The 18,038-nt window shown below is 42.7% G+C and overlaps 1 protein-coding gene across 2 annotated transcripts in view; it reads left to right on the top strand.

Annotated features, from left to right (window-relative positions):
- The window catches only part of unm_sa1614 (un-named sa1614), a 268,689-nt gene that overhangs the window by 146,612 nt on the left and 104,039 nt on the right, over positions 1–18,038 (top strand). For both annotated transcript variants that reach the window (XM_087994717.1, XM_087994716.1), the window contains exons 8-9: positions 2,834–2,909; positions 11,833–11,919. In XM_087994717.1, the coding sequence (XP_087850843.1) occupies positions 2,834–2,909; positions 11,833–11,919 (163 nt within the window). The remainder of the gene's footprint in view (positions 1–2,833; positions 2,910–11,832; positions 11,920–18,038) is intronic.

The raw sequence follows: 18,038 nt of genomic DNA, 5'->3' as shown, positions 1-18,038 counted from the left end.
ACCTAACACTACGGGCAATTTAGCATGGCCAATTCACCTAACCTGCACATTTTTGGACTGTGGGAGGAAACCGGAGCACCCAGAGGAAACCCACGCAGACACGGGGAGAATGTGCAAACTCCACACAGACAGTTGCTGGAGGCGGGAATTGAACCGGGTCTCTGGCACTGTGAGGCAGCAGTGCTAACTACCATGCCACCCACAGAAGTTATTCCATTCTGATGAGCTCCACTTATTGGCTAGGACCAGTTTCTTGATAAATGATATAATTAGAACTATAAAAGTTTGAACTGAAAAAGAGTGAGAGGCTTTTTATAAATCTAAAGTGAAAAGACAAACCAACAAAGCAAAGTAGAAATTTTAGAGGGATAGAGTTTATTGTTAATTGTTTAATATTGACGATTGTCAAATCAGTGGAAAATGCTTAAAAGTTAATCTTAAAGCTGCTTCATTTGAATGTACAAAGCATTCCTACCTAACGGGGTAGATGAATTAATAGCCCAACATGAGATAAATAGGTTTGATCTACTAGCCTTTTATAGTAACAGAAATAAAAATTGCTGGCAAAGCCCAGCAAGTCTGGCAGTGTTTGCGTGGATAAAGCATGGTTGATGTTTCAAGTCTGGTGACTCTTTGCTTGAAACATTAACTTTGGTCTCTCCTGTCAGACGCTATCAGAGATGCTGACTTTCGCCTCCAATTTCTGTTTTTGTTTCAGATTTCCAGCATCGGACCTTTTTTTTTTAAACAGTTCCTGATATGTACGTCTGAGCAGATACCTGGCAGTTCCAGCTTGGTGTTTAGTTCTCCAAGCCTCCATCTTGTTTAGCATTTCCCATCATCTCAGGGCACACTCTATGATCAGCAATTGCTTTGTCCACAGAGACTGGCATCAGAAGCAGTCTAACTTATCACATCATCATGGCACATCTCTGACTCACTCAGAATACAATTCATCAGTTCACTTCACTTTGGAATGTAACAACATCTATCATTGCAATGCAGCAGCCAAACCATTTTGCGCACAAAGATAGAAAGCACAGTTGGATTCTCACTGTATCTCTGCTTTGCCTTGTCTTTTTGCACATTGCTGCCTGATTCAGAATTTACAGCCACATCATACTTCTGCCTTATAGTACAGACACAAAAGCGGATAGCTTATCATGTTTGTTAGCACCGATCAATCAAGCTGGTGAATATATTGCTGTATGGCGATGTGCCTCAGCAGTGTCGCACCTACAACGTATGCCAATAACTTACATGTCAAGTATACTGAGTATGCTTTAACCAAATGCCCTTGTCTCAAAGTCTAAGCAGTCTAGTCCTTAGTCAGGACAAGGAACCTATCCACAGTCAGGGGGTCCCAATAAAGTCATTCAAGGCCAGCATCTGGTGTCAACCCAGGAGCTTGAACATTGTCAGTCAGCCACTCAGATGGTCAGGGGATCCATACCATCTAGGATTTGGGTGACCATCCATCCTACAGGCCAAAGCCAGCCAGTCAGGGGATTAATGGCAAGTCAATCAGAAAGCTGAATAGCTATCAGTCAGGGCTATTATTTCAAGTTGATCATGCGGGAGGGCGACAATTTGTGCCAATTAAGGGGATGCAACCAATTGCCCCAGAGGTATGTTCAGACCAAGCAACAGACCAACCTTTGGTATCTCTACATAGGGAAGATATAATTGCCTTAGAATCTGGGCAGTGAAGATTCACTAGATTAATTGCTGGGTATGAGACGGTTACCCAATGAGAAGAGATTGAGCAGAATGGGTGGAAACTCTCTGGAGTTTAGAGGAAGGAGATTGATCTCTTAGAAACAGAAATTCAAGGTGGGTTTGACAGGCTAAATGTTAACAGATGTTTGAAAGGTCAAGAATTGAGGTAAAGGAATGATCATATTAGACTGGGTTGAGAAGAAATATCTGCATTCAGAGTTACTGAGTGTTTGCAGTTTTGTAGCTCAGAGGGTTCTGAATGTTGAATTGTTGAGTATATTCAAGACTGATATCAAGGGACTTTGGGAACATAGAACATAGAAGAATACAGCGCAGTACAGGCCCTTGGGCCCTCGATGTTGCGCCGATCCAAGCCCACCTAAACTACACTAACCCACTATCCTCCATATACCTATCCAATGCCCTCTTAAATGCCCATAAAGAGGGAGAGTCCACCACTGTTACTGGCAGGGCATTCCATGAACTAACGACTCGCTGAGTGAAGAACCTACCCCTAACATCAGTCCTATATGTACCCCCCCTTAATTTAAAGTTATGCCCCCTTGTAATACCCGACTCCATACGCGGGAAAAGGTTCATACTGTCTACCCTATCTAACCCCCTAATCATCTTGTACACCTCAATCAAGTCACCCCTGAACCTTCTTTTCTCTAGTGAAAACAGCCCCAAGTGCCTCAGTCTTTCCTCATACGATTTTCCTTCCATACCAGGCAACATCCTGGTAAACCTCCTCTGCACCCGTTCCAATGCCTCCACATCCTTCCTATAGTATGGCGACCAAAACTGCACACAATGTTCCAGATGCGGCCGTACCAGAGTCTTATACAACTGCATCATGACCTCAGGACTCCGGAACTCAATTCCTCTACCAATAAAAGCCTATCAGTGGAATGTAGGGATTGAGTAGAGCAGTAGTGTTAAGATTGAGGAACTCAGTAAATGGCAGAGCAGGCTCAATAATCTCTATTATGGTCTACTTCACCCACTATTTCTCATGTTTTTATTTCTTCCTATGGAAGTTGAAGTGGTACAAAAACTTACGATATTGGTTTTAATTGCATAATAATGATGGAGTTTTGCTGCTCTATTGCAGTTTCTTTCAGGAAGGCTTGAAAACAGCTGAGAAGATAAAGCATTATGTCGAAATGCTTACTGCAGATTTACAAAATGTGAGTATAAAACTGTTTACCTCAGGATTGTTGGTAAAAATGATCAGACATTTTGAAAGATTAACAAAGGAGACTCAAGTGGAGCATAAACTTTGGCATGGCATGGTTGGGCCATTGGCCTGTGCCTGTGCTGTGCATTGTACGTAATTCATATAGTTAAAGAATAGTAAAGAAAGAAAAATCAACTTGTGTAGCATGTTTCTAACCCTCATAATATCCCACAGTACTTCATAGACTGTGATTTCTTTTTGATGTACAGTCTCCTTTGTTATTTAGTCAATGTTGTATGTGAGTATGTGCAATACAAAGACACCCAAACACATGTGAAATGAATGACCAGATGATCTGTTCTATATTAATGATTGAGGAATGAATGCTGCCAACAGTGGTCAGAGAAATATCTATCCTTTCTTAGAAAGTATTGTAGAATCTTAGGGGATATGTTTACCTGTCCATTTTCTTTACAGGTGATTTGTAAATGGATTTTCAAAAGGCATGCAGGCTGGTTAAAAAGATTAAAAGACACTGAATTAAAGAGACTGGCAAAATGGACATAGTATTGGTGACAGAAAGCAAAGAGTAGAGGTGAAAGTTGTTTTTTAGATTGGACGCAACTATACTGTGTTATTTCCCCATAGGTTGGGATTGTAAACCGTTGATATTGGTTAATGACCTGAATTTGGTAATTAGGCACATTTTCAAAACTTTCAGGTAAAAAACTCTCAAGTTTAATAAACAATCTAGAGAATAGTAAAATTTTTCAGGAGGAAATAGACCAGCGAAATGAGTAAACAGGTGCCAGATAAAATTTAATATTGTGAGACATTCTTATAGGAAAGAGGAGCAGTAAAATCGATGTTTCGGGCAAAAGCCCTTTATCAGGAATACAGGTAGAGAGCCTGAAGGATGGAGAGATAAGTGAGAGGAGGGTGGGGGTGGGGAGAAAGTAGCATAGAATACAGTAGGTGAGTGGGGAGGGGATGAAGGTGATAGGTCAGGGGCGGGGGGAGGGTGGAGTGGATAGGTGGAAAAGAAGATAGGCAGGTAGGACAAGTCATGGGGACACTGCTCCTCTTTCCTCTTGCCTATCCACTCCACCCATCCCCCCCTAACCTATCACCTTCATCCTCTCCCCCACTCACCTATTGTATTCTATGCTACTTTCTCCCCACCCCCACCCTCCTCTCACTTATCTCTCCATCCTTCAGGCTCTCTGCCTTTATTCCTGATGAAGGGCTTTTGCCCGAAACGTCGATTTTACTGCTCCTCGGATGCTGCCTGAACTGCTGTGCTTTTCCAGCACCACTCTAATCTAGACTCTGGTTTCCAGCATCTGCACTCATTGTTTTTACCTATTCTATAGGAAAAACAAAGAGAGAAAAATGAAATAATTAGGACAAGATTAAAGACATTGCAAGAGCCAAGATACCTGTTGTATATGTTTTTAACCAACTTGTGACCCACTTTCTTGGCAGGTGGGTCTTGAATATGGATCAAAAGATAAGGACAATACTATTGTGTCATAAAAAGTGGAGAATGACAGAATTATAACCGTGCAGAAGAAGACCGTTTGACCCATCATACCTGCATCAGTTGGATTACCTAGTGCCAATCTCCTGCCTTTTCCTCTTATCCCTACACACCATTTCTATCCAAGCAATCATCCAATGCCTCAATTGAACGTGCCTCCACAGCAGTTCGAGCTAGTGCATTCCATACCCTAACTCTTTGCTATGTGAAAAGTTTTTTTTTCCCTCACTTCACCTTTGCTTCATTTGCATATCACTTGAAATATATGCCCCCTCATCCTTTCTAATTTTAACAGACGAAAATTTCTACTCTGTCCAGTCTTTGATACATGATTTTGAAAACCTATTTCTAAGCCTTCCTTCTAAGGAGAACAGGAGAAAGTGAGGTCTGCAGATGCTGGAGATCAGAGCTGGAAATGTGTTGCTGGAAAAGCGCAGCAGGTCAGGCAGCATCCAGGGAACAGGAGAATCGACGTTTCGGGCATGAGCCCTTCTTCAGGAATGGGGAAAGTTTGTCCAGCAGGCTAAGATAAAAGGTAGGGAGGAGGGACTTGGGGGAGGGGCGTCGGAAATGTGATAGGTGGAAAGAGGTCAAGGTGAGGGTGATAGGTCAGACTGGGGTGGGGGTGGAGAGGTCGGGAAGAAGATCTCAGGTTAGGAAGGCGGTGCTGAATTTGATGGATTTAACTGAGACAGGGTGGGGGGAGGGGAAATGAGGAAACTGGTGAAATCCGAGTTCATCCCTTGTGGTTGGAGGGTTCCTAGCCGGAAGATGAGGCGTTCTTCCTCCAACCGTCGTTTTGTTGTGGTCTGACGATGGAGGAGTCCAAAGACCTGCATATCCTTGGTGGAGTGGGAGGGGGAATTGAAATGTTGAGCTACAGGGTGGTTGGGTTGGTTGGTCCGGGTGTCCCAGAGGTGTTCTCTGAAACGCTCCGCAAGTAGCCGGCCTGTCTCCCCAATATAGAGGAGGCCACATCGGGTGCAAAGGATGCAATAGATGATATGTGTGGAGGTGCAGGTGAATCTGTGGCGGATATGGAAGTTTCCTTTGGGGCCTTGGAGGGAGGTGAGGGGGGAGGTGTGGGCGCAAGTCTTGCACCTCCTGCGGTTGCAGGGGAAGGTGCCGGGAGTGGAGGTTGGGTTGGTGGGGGGTGTGGATCTGACGAGGGAGTCACGGAGGGAGTGGTCTTTACGGAATGCTGATAGGGGAGGGGAGGGAAATATATCCTTGGTGGTGGGGTCCGTTTGGAGGTAGCGGAAATGACGACGGATGATGCGCTGTACATGGAGATTTGTGGGGTGGCAGGTGAGGACCAGTGGGGTTCTGTCCTGGTGGCAGTTGGAGGGGCGGGGTTCAAGGGCGGAGGAGCGGGAAGTGGAAGAGATGTGGTGGAGGGCATCGTCGACCACGTCGGGGGGGAAATTGCGGTCCTTGAAGAAGGAGGCCATCTGGGTTGTGCGTTTTTGGAACTGGTCCTCCTGGGAGCAGATGCGGCGGAGTTGAAGGAATTGGGAGAATGGGATGGCGTTTTTACAGGGGGCAGGATGGGAGGAGGTGTAGTCCAGGTAGCTGTGGGAGTCAGTCGGTTTGTAGTAGATGTCCGTGTTGATTCGGTCACCTGAGATGGAAATAGAAAGGTCGAGGAAGGGGAGGGAGGAATCTGAGACTGTCCAGGTGAATTTGAGGTCGGGGTGGAAGGTGTTGGTGAAGTGGATGAACTGTTCAACTTCCTCGTGGGAGCACGAGGCGGCGCCGATACAGTCATCGATGTAGCGGAGGAAAAGGTGGGGGGTGGGGCCAGTGTAGTTGCGGAAGATGGATTGTTCCACATATCCTACGAAGAGGCAGGCATAGCTGGGGCCCATGATATTAACCGCCACCTGAACTCCCCCACCCCACTCACCCACTCCAACCTCTCACCTTCGGAACGCGCAGCCCTCCACTCACTCCGTTGCAACCCCAACCTCACTATCAAACCAGCAGACAAGGGAGGCGCGGTAGTAGTTTGGCGCACCGACCTCTACACCGCTGAGGCCAAACGCCAGCTCGCAGATACCTCCTCCTACTGCCCCCTTGACCAGGACCCCACCCCCCACCACCAAACCATCATCTCCCAGACCGTCCATAACCTCATCACCTCGGGTGATCTCCCATCCACCGCCTCCAACCTCATAGTCCCACAACCCCGCACCTCCCGCTTCTACCTCCTGCCCAAAATCCACAAACCTGACTGCCCCGGCCGACCCATTGTCTCCGCCTGCTCCTGCCCCACCGAACTCATCTCTGCGTACCTTGACACCGTCCTGTCCCCCTTAGTCCAAGAACTCCCCACCTACGTTCGGGACACCACCCATGCCCTCCACCTGCTCCATGATTTTCGCTTCCCCGGTCCCCAACGCCTTATTTTCACCATGGACATCCAGTCCCTGTACACCTCCATCCCCCATCACGAAGGACTCAAAGCCCTCCGCTTCTTTCTTTCCCGCCGTACCGACCAGTACCCTTCCACTGACATCCTCCTTCGACTGACTGAACTGGTCCTCACCCTGAACAACTTCTCCTTCCAATCCTCCCACTTCCTCCAAACGAAAGGAGTAGCCATGGGCACCCGCATGGGCCCCAGCTATGCCTGCCTCTTCGTAGGATATGTGGAACAATCCATCTTCCGCAACTACACTGGCCCCAGCCCCCACCTTTTCCTCCGCTACATCGATGACTGTATCGGCGCCGCCTCGTGCTCCCACGAGGAAGTTGAACAGTTCATCCACTTCACCAACACCTTCCACCCCGACCTCAAATTCACCTGGACAGTCTCAGATTCCTCCCTCCCCTTCCTCGACCTTTCTATTTCCATCTCAGGCGACCGAATCAACACGGACATCTACTACAAACCAACCGACTCCCACAGCTACCTGGACTACACCTCCTCCCATCCTGCCCCCCGTAAAAATGCCATCCCATTCTCCCAATTCCTTCGACTCCGCCGCATCTGCTCCCAGGAGGACCAGTTCCAAAAACGCACAACCCAGATGGCCTCCTTCTTCAAGGACCGCAATTTCCCCCCCGACGTGGTCGACGATGCCCTCCACCGCATCTCTTCCACTTCCCGCTCCTCCGCCCTTGAACCCCGCCCCTCCAACCGCCACCAGGACAGAACCCCACTGGTCCTCACCTGCCACCCCACAAATCTCCATGTACAGCGCATCATCCGTCGTCATTTCCGCTACCTCCAAACGGACCCCACCACCAAGGATATATTTCCCTCCCCTCCCCTATCAGCATTCCGTAAAGACCACTCCCTCCGTGACTCCCTCGTCAGATCCACACCCCCCACCAACCCAACCTCCACTCCCGGCACCTTCCCCTGCAACCGCAGGAGGTGCAAGACTTGCGCCCACACCTCCCCCCTCACCTCCCTCCAAGGCCCCAAAGGAAACTTCCATATCCGCCACAGATTCACCTGCACCTCCACACACATCATCTATTGCATCCTCTGCACCCGATGTGGCCTCCTCTATATTGGGGAGACAGGCCGGCTACTTGCGGAGCGTTTCAGAGAACACCTCTGGGACACCCGGACCAACCAACCCAACCACCCTGTAGCTCAACATTTCAATTCCCCCTCCCACTCCACCAAGGATATGCAGGTCTTTGGACTCCTCCATCGTCAGACCACAACAAAACGACGGTTGGAGGAAGAACGCCTCATCTTCCGGCTAGGAACCCTCCAACCACAAAGGGATGAACTCGGATTTCACCAGTTTCCTCATTTCCCCTCCCCCCACCCTGTCTCAGTCAAATCCATCGAATTCAGCACCGCCTTCCTAACCTGAGATCTTCTTCCCGACCTCTCCACCCCCACCCCAGTCTGACCTATCACCCTCACCTTGACCTCTTTCCACCTATCACATTTCCGACGCCCCTCCCCCAAGTCCCTCCTCCCTACCTTTTATCTTAGCCTGCTGGACAAACTTTCCCCATTCCTGAAGAAGGGCTTATGCCCGAAACGTCGATTCTCCTGTTCCCTGGATGCTGCCTGACCTGCTGCGCTTTTCCAGCAACACATTTCCAGTTCTAAGGAGAACAGTCCACCTTCTTCAAACTAAGTTTCTCATCTTGGAATCCAAAAGTTGTTATAAGTTTCCTATTGTACATGTATGTAAATCTTTGAACGTGGAATAACGAGTTAAAAGTGTATTTTTAAAAAAAATTTGGAATCTATTAATTTGTCTAAAGAAGGATTCATGTATAGAAGCAAGAATGTTAGGCTGAAAAATTCTAAAACAGTGGTTGGGCATCCATTGGAATATTCTTTTTAATTCTGGGCTACAAACTGCAAGAAGGATGTGGAGAAAAGATTTATTAGAATTGTAGCAAACATGTGGAAGTTCCATTATGTGAAGAGACTGGAGGAACTACATTATTAACTTTAGAGAAGATAGTAACAAGGGAATGTAGTATTTGTTACAGTATAAAAGAAGAAAATGTTTTTGAAGCTGGTACCAAAAAATTCAGAGTTGAAGTAATTTGCAAAAGAACCAGAGATGTCATGAAGAAACATTTTTTACATTGTGGTTGTGCTCTCAAAAAAATTCACAGGACCTCAGAAGAAAGCAGAGGAGGGAAATTAATTAGATCTACCAAAGAAGGAATATATGAAAACAAACATAATCAAATAGTCAATAAATCATTGCACTAAAGTTTGCATTCCTCTAATAAGGCATTTCTGAGTGGGGGTGTTGGGGAGTGTATATAAAATCCAGTGAGTGGCCTTACCACCAGCTACTTATCTGTCTCAGCTTGTATAGGACTGCAGAGGGTAGACAGGTGGCCCACTCATCCTTGAACTTTCAAGGCACATCACTGTCTAATGACCGATTAATGGCCTCAAAAAACCATCACTAGTATCTTAACTAATAGAAGGAGGCCAAGCAGTATTAGCTGTACAGGCTAGTGTCAAGCGAGATGGGGGACATCTACTTTGCAAACTCCTGACCAAATAGATGCACCAAACACTCTATCACCCTGAAGGTCATGCCCGCTGCCCTTCTTCCCCTTTTAACCTTCACCCCTTTTTCCCCTCAACTTCCTTTCTGAGATCCCATACTCAGGATTTAGGTGGTGACATCTTGGAAGATGTCCATATTACAGAGGAGGAAGTGCTGGATGTCTTGAAATGCATAAAGATAGATAAATCTCCAGGACCTGATCAGGTATACCCTGGAACTCTGTGGGAAGCGAGAGAAATGATTGCTAGGCCCATTGCTGAGATATTTTTATCATCGATAGTCACTGGTGCCAGAAGACTGGAGATGGGCTAACGTGGTCCCACTATTTAAGAAAGGTAGTAAGGACAAGCCAGGGATCTATAAACCGGTGAGCTTGGCGTCAGTGGTTAGCAAGTTGTTGGAACGAATCTTGAGGGACATGATGTATATGTATTTGGAAAGGCAAGGTCTGATTAGGGATAGTCAACATGGCTTTGTGCGTGGGAAATCATGTCTCACAAACTTGATTGAGTTTTTTGAAGAAGTAACAAAGAAGATTGATGAGGGCAGAGCAGTAGATGTGATCTATATGGACTTCAGTAAGGCGTTTGACAAGGTTCCTCATGGGAGACTGGTTAGCAAGGTTAATCTCATGGAATAAAGGGAGAACTAGCCATTTGGATACGGAACTGGCTCAAAGGTAGAAGACAGAGGATGGTGGTGGAGGGTTGTTTTTTGGACTGGAAGCCTGTGACCAGTGGAATGTCACATGGATTGGTGCTGGGTCCACTACTTTTTGTCATTTATATAAATGATTTGGATGTGAAAATAGGAGGTATAGTTAGTAAGTTTGCAGATGACACCAAAATTGGAGGTGTCATGCCCAGCGAAGAAGGTTACCTCAGGTTACAACGGGATCTTGATCAGATGAACCAATGGTCTAAGGAGTGGCAGGTGGAATTTAATTTAGATAAATGCGAGGTTGTGCACTGTGGGAAAGCAGATCTTAGCAGGACTTAGACACTTAATGCTAAGGTCCTAGGGTGTGTCGCTGAATAAAGAGACCTTGGAGTACAGGTTCATAGCTCCTTGAAAGTGGAGTCACGGGTAGATAGAATAGTGAAGAAGGCGTTTGGTATGCTTTCCTTTATTGGTCAGAGTACTGAATATAGGAGTTAGGAGGTCATTTAGCGGCTGTACTGGACATTGGTAAGGCCACTTTTGGAATATTGCATGCAATTCTGGTCTCCTTCCTATCAAAAGCATGTGAAACTTGAAAGAGTTCAGAAAAGATTTGCAAGCATGTTGCCTGGGTTGGAGGACCTGAGCAATAGGGAGAGATTGAAGAGGCTGGGATTGTTTTTCCTGGAGCATCGGAGGCTGAGGGGTGTCCATTTAATTTTCTGGTGGCTCTAAGAAAGGACATGAAGTATTACTCTAAAGAAGTGACACTGATCCCAATATTAAATTGCTATGAGGCAAGCATCAGCGTCATGCTTTGTCTCACTCATAATTTTTTTTATCCCAAGGAACATGTATTGGTCACCCTTAAAATACAAAATAGAATCAAATAATACATAGAAGCACTGAAGCACAGAGAGAAGATCATTAAGACTTTACTAGCCTATTCAGAGCAGCATGGTTATTTCTGTTTACCCTTCTTTCCACCAATCCCTACAGTTTTTTTTACTAGCATTTATTCAATTCCATTTTGAAGTCAACAATTGAATCTGTATCCACCATGCTATTAGGCAATGCATTCCAAATCCCATGCATAATTTTTATTGAAACATTTGCCCTTGAATAAAGTCTAGTCCTTTTGCAAGTCACCTTCAGTCATTACCTTCTGGTTATCAATCCTTCTGCCGTTGAAAACAGTTCCTCCTTATTTACTCTATCTAAGCATGCACAAATTTAAGCATCTCTATTAGATTTAATCTTAGCTTTTCTATATTCTATGCCTCACTTTATAAATCCCAGGATCTCAAATGCTTTGTTACTCTGACTTGCCCACCTTCAAAGATTTTGTGTGCAAAAAATTCCCCAAGTCTCATCCTTTATCGTTTTTAAATTCTACTATTTAGCACTCATTGCTTTTCCTCATCTTCTTACCTAAATGAGTTATCTAACACTTCCTTGCATTGAATTTTGTCCTTTATTTGTACATCTGTTTCACAGGGGAGTCATATCTGATTCTCTCCCCTGATGCTGGCAGACTTGCTGAGTTTTTCCATAATTTTCTGCATCCTCAGTATTTTGCTTTTATTTAGGAGTTATTTGTTAATAGGTTTAAGTAATTTGACATTATGAAAGAGCTCATCTAGGAAATTCCTTTCAAAATGTGTGGGCTCAACTCCTGAGAAGCATTTTTAATTAAAATTTCTTTCCTGGCTTTGTTTCAGATCAAGCAGAACCAGGATGAAGAAAAGAAGCAGCTCTGCAGCCTTCGTGATCAGCTCAAACCAACATTACAGTTGGACCACAAGGAGGTGAGTCTCTTTTATGGTTGTCAAATATTCTGGACGTAGGCTTTTGTGTGATACAGTTCATGCATAGTTCAATCTGTGATTTGACCATAGTGCTCAGAACATAATTAACTTTGCAGCTTTCAAGGTTTCAGAGGAAAAATGTTTCATTTACACATGGGAAGCTAATTTATTCACACTATTCAACTTTTATATGTATTATATGTACTATCACAATGTGCTGTAGTTTTCCGGTATCTTCATGATTTGTGTTTGAATGCAGTTCTATTTCCGTAAATATTAAAAATGGAAAATACCCCTTGTCAATGGAGAAATGTGAATTTATGACCTCAGAGTCCTGTAAACAAACAACAGACTCATGCTCAAAAATAAATAACAAGCTTAAGCAGAGCATTTAGTCAGGACGCCTTTAAATACATTGCCCAGATATGAAATTTAGGGCTAAAATAGCCAATGCTAGGTTTCTTATTGCAATAATAGCTAGTTTATAGATAAATGCTTTCACCTCATTATTTAACGATAAATTCTCTATCACTTAACGTATAGAGGTAAAATGGGAAAGTGTACCTGGCATCTTCAAAATAGGCATTCAGTTCAGAGCTATCTGCCTAGATTAGACAAGCATACTAGCAATCTCTTCCAGGTGCATCTGTGTGATGTGTGAAGGCAAGCTGTTACACATCCAAGCCTGTGTTGCTATATTCTGTGGCTGAGCCTAATATGGAGAATACTTGTCACGTTTTGCTCTTGGAAAGTAACAATCTTCTAACCATTGTAAATAATTTAGAGAAATCCAATCTTTGATGGTTTCATTTTAAGAAATGATCCTTCATCTGGATGCAATCATAGCATAATATGTATTAAAAGGTATTGTGATTGCAGCAATGTGTTCAACCTATGTAGCAAGTGACTTACAGAACTTTTCTCTTTTTTATTACCCAGAGAATCATTGATTTACCATGCTTTTTTTTGGTTGAGAGATTAAGTGCTGCCTTAAAAAGGTGCACATCTGTTGTTATGGTCCCAGCTGAAGGTAATATTTAATAAGTCAGATCCCAGAATAAATCTGGCTTGATAGGTTATGTGTTTAATTTGTGCAGTTGGTTAATGTGATGGTTAGTCACTTGAGGCTGCAGATGTTCTGTATCAGAATGTAAGTTTATCAGGTAAAAGAAGAAATATACAAAACTATATATAAAAGACAGAAAGATCTTAACACAAACGTCAAAATGAATTTTCAACATATTTCCCAACACCATCTGTGCCAGAGTCTCAGTCCCAGCGAACTACCCCTCCTTCCTCACCTTTTAAAATATTTATTTAATTGACGCTTTTCAACTTCTTTCCCTTCGATTGTTCAGACTGTTGTTTTTGTTTTTAGCAATTCCTTCCTAGATCTACTGGTATGAATCCGATGGCTAAATATTTTCAGTTCTAACATGTTGAAGATTTCAGTCTAAACTCTCGATCCTTAGAAGTTCCACTGACTAGTAACCACTTCTGCTGAACTGACTGGTTCCTCTGAACTGACTTGATTCTCCTGTTAGGAGAAACAATTCTACCCTCTGAATTGAACTCCACATACTTCTGAAGGAAAGCTTTTAACTTTCTGTTCTGAAGTCAAAATTAAACTAATTGCCGTAATGTGTTTACTCTGTCATAATCTATTCTGGTCCACTCATGTTGACACTACGGACCACGCCTTGGACAGCAATGCCTTTACTTCCTCAGGAGGCTAAGAAAATTCGGCATGTTCATAAAAACTCTTACAAATGTTTGTAGATGCACCATCTTATGTGGATACATCACAGCATGTTATGGCAACTGCTCTTCCCAAGACCAAATGAAACTACGGAGAGTTGTGAACGCAGTCTAGTTCATCACACAAACCAACCTCCCATCCATCACACAAACCAACCTCCCATCCATTAACTTCATCTAAACTTCCCGTTGCCTCAGAAAGGCAACCAGCAGACCCCTCCCACTTAGTCGGCCAGAAGATATAAAAGTTTGTATGCATGAATGCACAATTCAAGAACAGCACCTTTCCCACTATTATCAAACTTTTGAATTAACCTCTTTAATGTTAATGTGATCCCTCTCTGCACCTTCTTGGCACCTGTAACGTGGTATCCTGCACTTTGTTGTGCTACTCTAATGTAGCTGTATAGTATTTTCTGCCTGTAAAGCACATGTGCCAGCACTTCTCACTATTCCTCAGCGCACGTGACAATAATATACTAAATCAAATCAAATCATAAACCCACAGTAGAGACATTTTATCCGTTGTTATATCAGAGGGATAGCAAGTCACACCAGTCAGACTTGTTAACACTAAATATTGTAGCACATTTAAATTAAAATATTCATTTCGCTTCAAAATGCCCAGTTGTACCTTACTGGTTTATTAATGTCTGAGATTTAAACCCAATCTTTGATCAAGACCCCAACTCTCTCACACAGACTGATAGACACTGTTAAGAGATAATGTAAAAGAAAAATTAGAGTTCTATCTAGCTAGATCACTTAAGCAGTTTTGAAACGTTTGCTAAACCTTCATGCAATTCTTAGATAATGAGTTGTTCATAGACATTTAGAACTGTATATCTTGCTTGAATTCCAAAGGCACCTGTCAATTCAAACAGCCTCCACATATCTCTGAAGACCTTTACATATATCTTAAAACTGGTGTTCTTCTCTCAAAACTTGCAATAATTAGATAAGTGGAAGATAACTAGAAAGCAACCAAAATTCCTTTCAGCAACTTTCACAGCCACACTCTTCTGCCCAAAACACAGTCCAAACCAGTTTAATCTCTTTCTTTCTTTTTCAATATTTCAATGCTTTACCTGATAAAGGAGCAATGCTCCAAAAACTTGTGATTTCAAATAAACCTGTTGGACTATATCCTGATATTGTGCAACTTCTGATTTCTTAGACTAATAATCAAGTCATACAGAAAAAGGCCCTTTGGCCCATCTCATCGAAGCCAGTCAAAAACAATCACCTAACTAATCTAATTCCAACCTACTAAAGTTACACCATTAATAATAAATTGTTAATTTTTGTTTAAACTTTAACCTTGGAGTCTGGTATCTCTTATTCCCTAATTAACCTACAATTAACTTTCCAGGTCAGTTCCCATTTACAAAAAGCAGTTTGTTTGCTTTTTAAACTTTCTTTAAAACAAACTGCTGCTCAAAGTCCAAAATTCAACTCTCAGCTTCAACTCAGTTCCAAACTAAAACTGAAAAAAAAATGACAGAAAAACATTTCCAACACTATTAATACTATAGGCATTCTACAGCAGTCACAGGCTTTCTTGAGATCAATGTTTCTGACCTTTTCAGAAACAACCGTTCAAAGAATCGATTCACATGAACCTGCCTTTGTTTTGAATTTGAATTCAAAAAAGTATAATTTATATACTACACCTTTTATAATGCTATTATTTGATATCTTGAAAATTTTAGGAAAAGCACTTTTAATGTAATTCAATTTTTTTGTCGAACTTTCCAAAGGTTATATTTCTTATTCATGTCATTCAAATTTTAAATTGCAATCAGAGACCTGAATCTGCCTATTTTTATTGGTTTTAGATTATATGTTGATTGCTTTTAATACAATTTATACAGAACCATTACATTGCAGTAATACTGTCAAGTGCTTTAAGGCACAAATGTTTCATGCACCACAGACTTAACTGCACCAGCTTAGACAAATAATTTGGATGAAAGGATTCCATTCTGTCTTCAACTTCTGTCAGTTTTCTTCGGGGAAAAAAAAAATTATTGTATTAGCTTTAATACATACATCAAATTTGAATTCTACTACAGGATTATCTTCGTGAGAGATAACACTAATGAGGGCAGTGCATTAAATTAAATATGCAAATAGAGTTTGCAGGTGAATTTGCAAACAAGCAAACAGATGGGAAATAAATGTAATGCCAATGAAGGTTGAATAATGTGCAACTGAAGTACATATTTAATGTAATAGAATGAATACAAGGTACATATCACAGTCGAGGAAGTGTTGGACGTATTGGCATGTATGAAAGTGGATAAATCTGATCTTGACCAGATATTTCCAAGAACCCTGCAAGAGGCTAGAGAAGAAATTGCAGAGGCCCTGCCTGAAAGTTTTGCACCATTGTTAGCCAGTTGTGAGGTCCTGGAAGACTGGAAGGGAGCTCTTATTCAAGATGGCTGCAAAGATAAACTTGGAATTATAGACCAGTCAGCTTAAAATCTGTAGTAGGTAAATTACTTGAGAAAATTCTGAGGGATAAGTTAGACATGCATTTGGAAAGACAGGGTTTGATTAAAAGTAGTCAGCATGGTTTTGTGCATGGGGGATCATGCCTCACAAATTTGTTAGAGTTCTTTGATGAAGTGACCAGGAAGTTTAAAGAGGGCAGGGTGGTAAATGTAGTCTATATGGACTTCAGTAAGGCCTTTGATAAGGTTCCACATGGTAGGCTGCTCTGGAAGGTTAGATCGCATGGAATCCAGGGCGAGCTGGAAAATTGGATACACAATTGGCTTGATGGTAGGAAGCAGAGGCCACTGACTAGTAATGGACCTCAGGGGTTGGTACTAGGCCCATTGCTGTCAATGATTTGGATGAGAATGTACAAGGCATGATTAGTAAGTTTGCAGGTGACACTAAAATAGGTGGTATTGTGGTCAGTGAGGAAGGTTTTCAGAAATTGCAGCAGGACCTTGATCAGCTGGGGAAGTGGGCCAAGAAATGGCAAATGGATTTTATATAGATAAGTGTGAGGTCTTGCATTTTGGAAAGTCAAATCAAGACAGGAATTTCATGGTGATTGATAGCACCTTTGGGAGTATAGTGGAACAGAGGGACCTTGGAGTTCAGGTGCATGGTTCTCTGAAAGTGGAGACACAAGCAGACAGGGCAGTGAAGAAGACTTTTGGCACATTGGCGTCCATCAGTCAGGGCATTGAGTATAGAAGTTGGGAAGTTATGTTGCAGTTGTACAGGATGTTGGTGAGGCCACACTTAAGAGTATTGTATTCCGTTTGGTCACCTTGCTGTAGGAAGGATGTTATTAAACTGGAAAGAGTGCAGAAGAAATTTACAGGGATGTTGCCAGGGACTGAGTTATAGGGAGATGCGGGACAAGCTAGGACATTTTTCTTTAGTGAGACTGAGGGGGGAATCGTATAGAAGTGTATATCATGAGAGGCATGGATAGGGTGAATACACTCAGTTTTATTCCCAGGGTTGGGGAATCAAGGACTAGAGGGCATCATTTTAAGGTTAGAGAGGAAAGAATAAAAGGGAACCTGAGGGACAGTGTTTTTACACAGCGGGTGGTATGTATATAGAATGAGCTGCCAGCCAAAGTGTTTGAGGCGGGTAGATTAACAACATTTACAAGGCATTTGGACAGATACATGGATAGGAAAGGGCCAAGTGCAAGGAAATGGGATAAGCATGGAGGGACATTTTGGTTAGTATGGACCAATTTGGGTCGAAGGGCCTGTCTTTGTGCTGTAGGACTCTATGACAAGGTGACTTGGAAAGAGATTGGCAGACAAATCATTAACTCGACCATCGTGTGGTGTTATAATTTAAAAAACTACACTAAAATTTCAGTGAATAAGTAGAATGCAGAAATACACTTTAGTCAGGTTAAAAAGTATACTGGTTGGGCCAGGTTTAGAATAATGTGAGCAATGGTCATTCATCATCATTCAACTAAATTGCACAGTCCAAGTAAAGGATACAGGAAAGAGTGACAAATATATTTTGAGCGTAGAAGGGTGACCATGTTTGAATGGTTTCAGAAGTTAACTTCTTAAAGGCTAAAGAAAACACAAATAAAATGTCTCATTTAAGTGTATAGTACAAAAAAAATGGCTTGGACAAATTCAATCCTGTATATCCATATGATTAAAAGTATGGCTTAACCTTGATTTGGCTGTCCAAATTGTGTTGCCACCATGAATACTTTGTTGCTGCTTTTGTTCCCAGCTTGTAATTATTTTTCATACAGGTTCATTAAGTTCTTTTATAGGATTACTAATTTTTTATTCCCTGTATACACCCTTCTGATCAGTGAACTCTCTTTAGACTCCACAAACTGCCATTTT

Source organism: Chiloscyllium plagiosum, unplaced genomic scaffold, assembly GCF_037043375.1.
Source record: "Chiloscyllium plagiosum isolate Xiang-an unplaced genomic scaffold, Cpla_swu_hap1 HiC_scaffold_15, whole genome shotgun sequence".
Classification (NCBI taxonomy): Eukaryota; Metazoa; Chordata; class Chondrichthyes; order Orectolobiformes; family Hemiscylliidae; genus Chiloscyllium; species Chiloscyllium plagiosum.
This window is presented reverse-complemented; position numbering and strand designations above follow the sequence as displayed.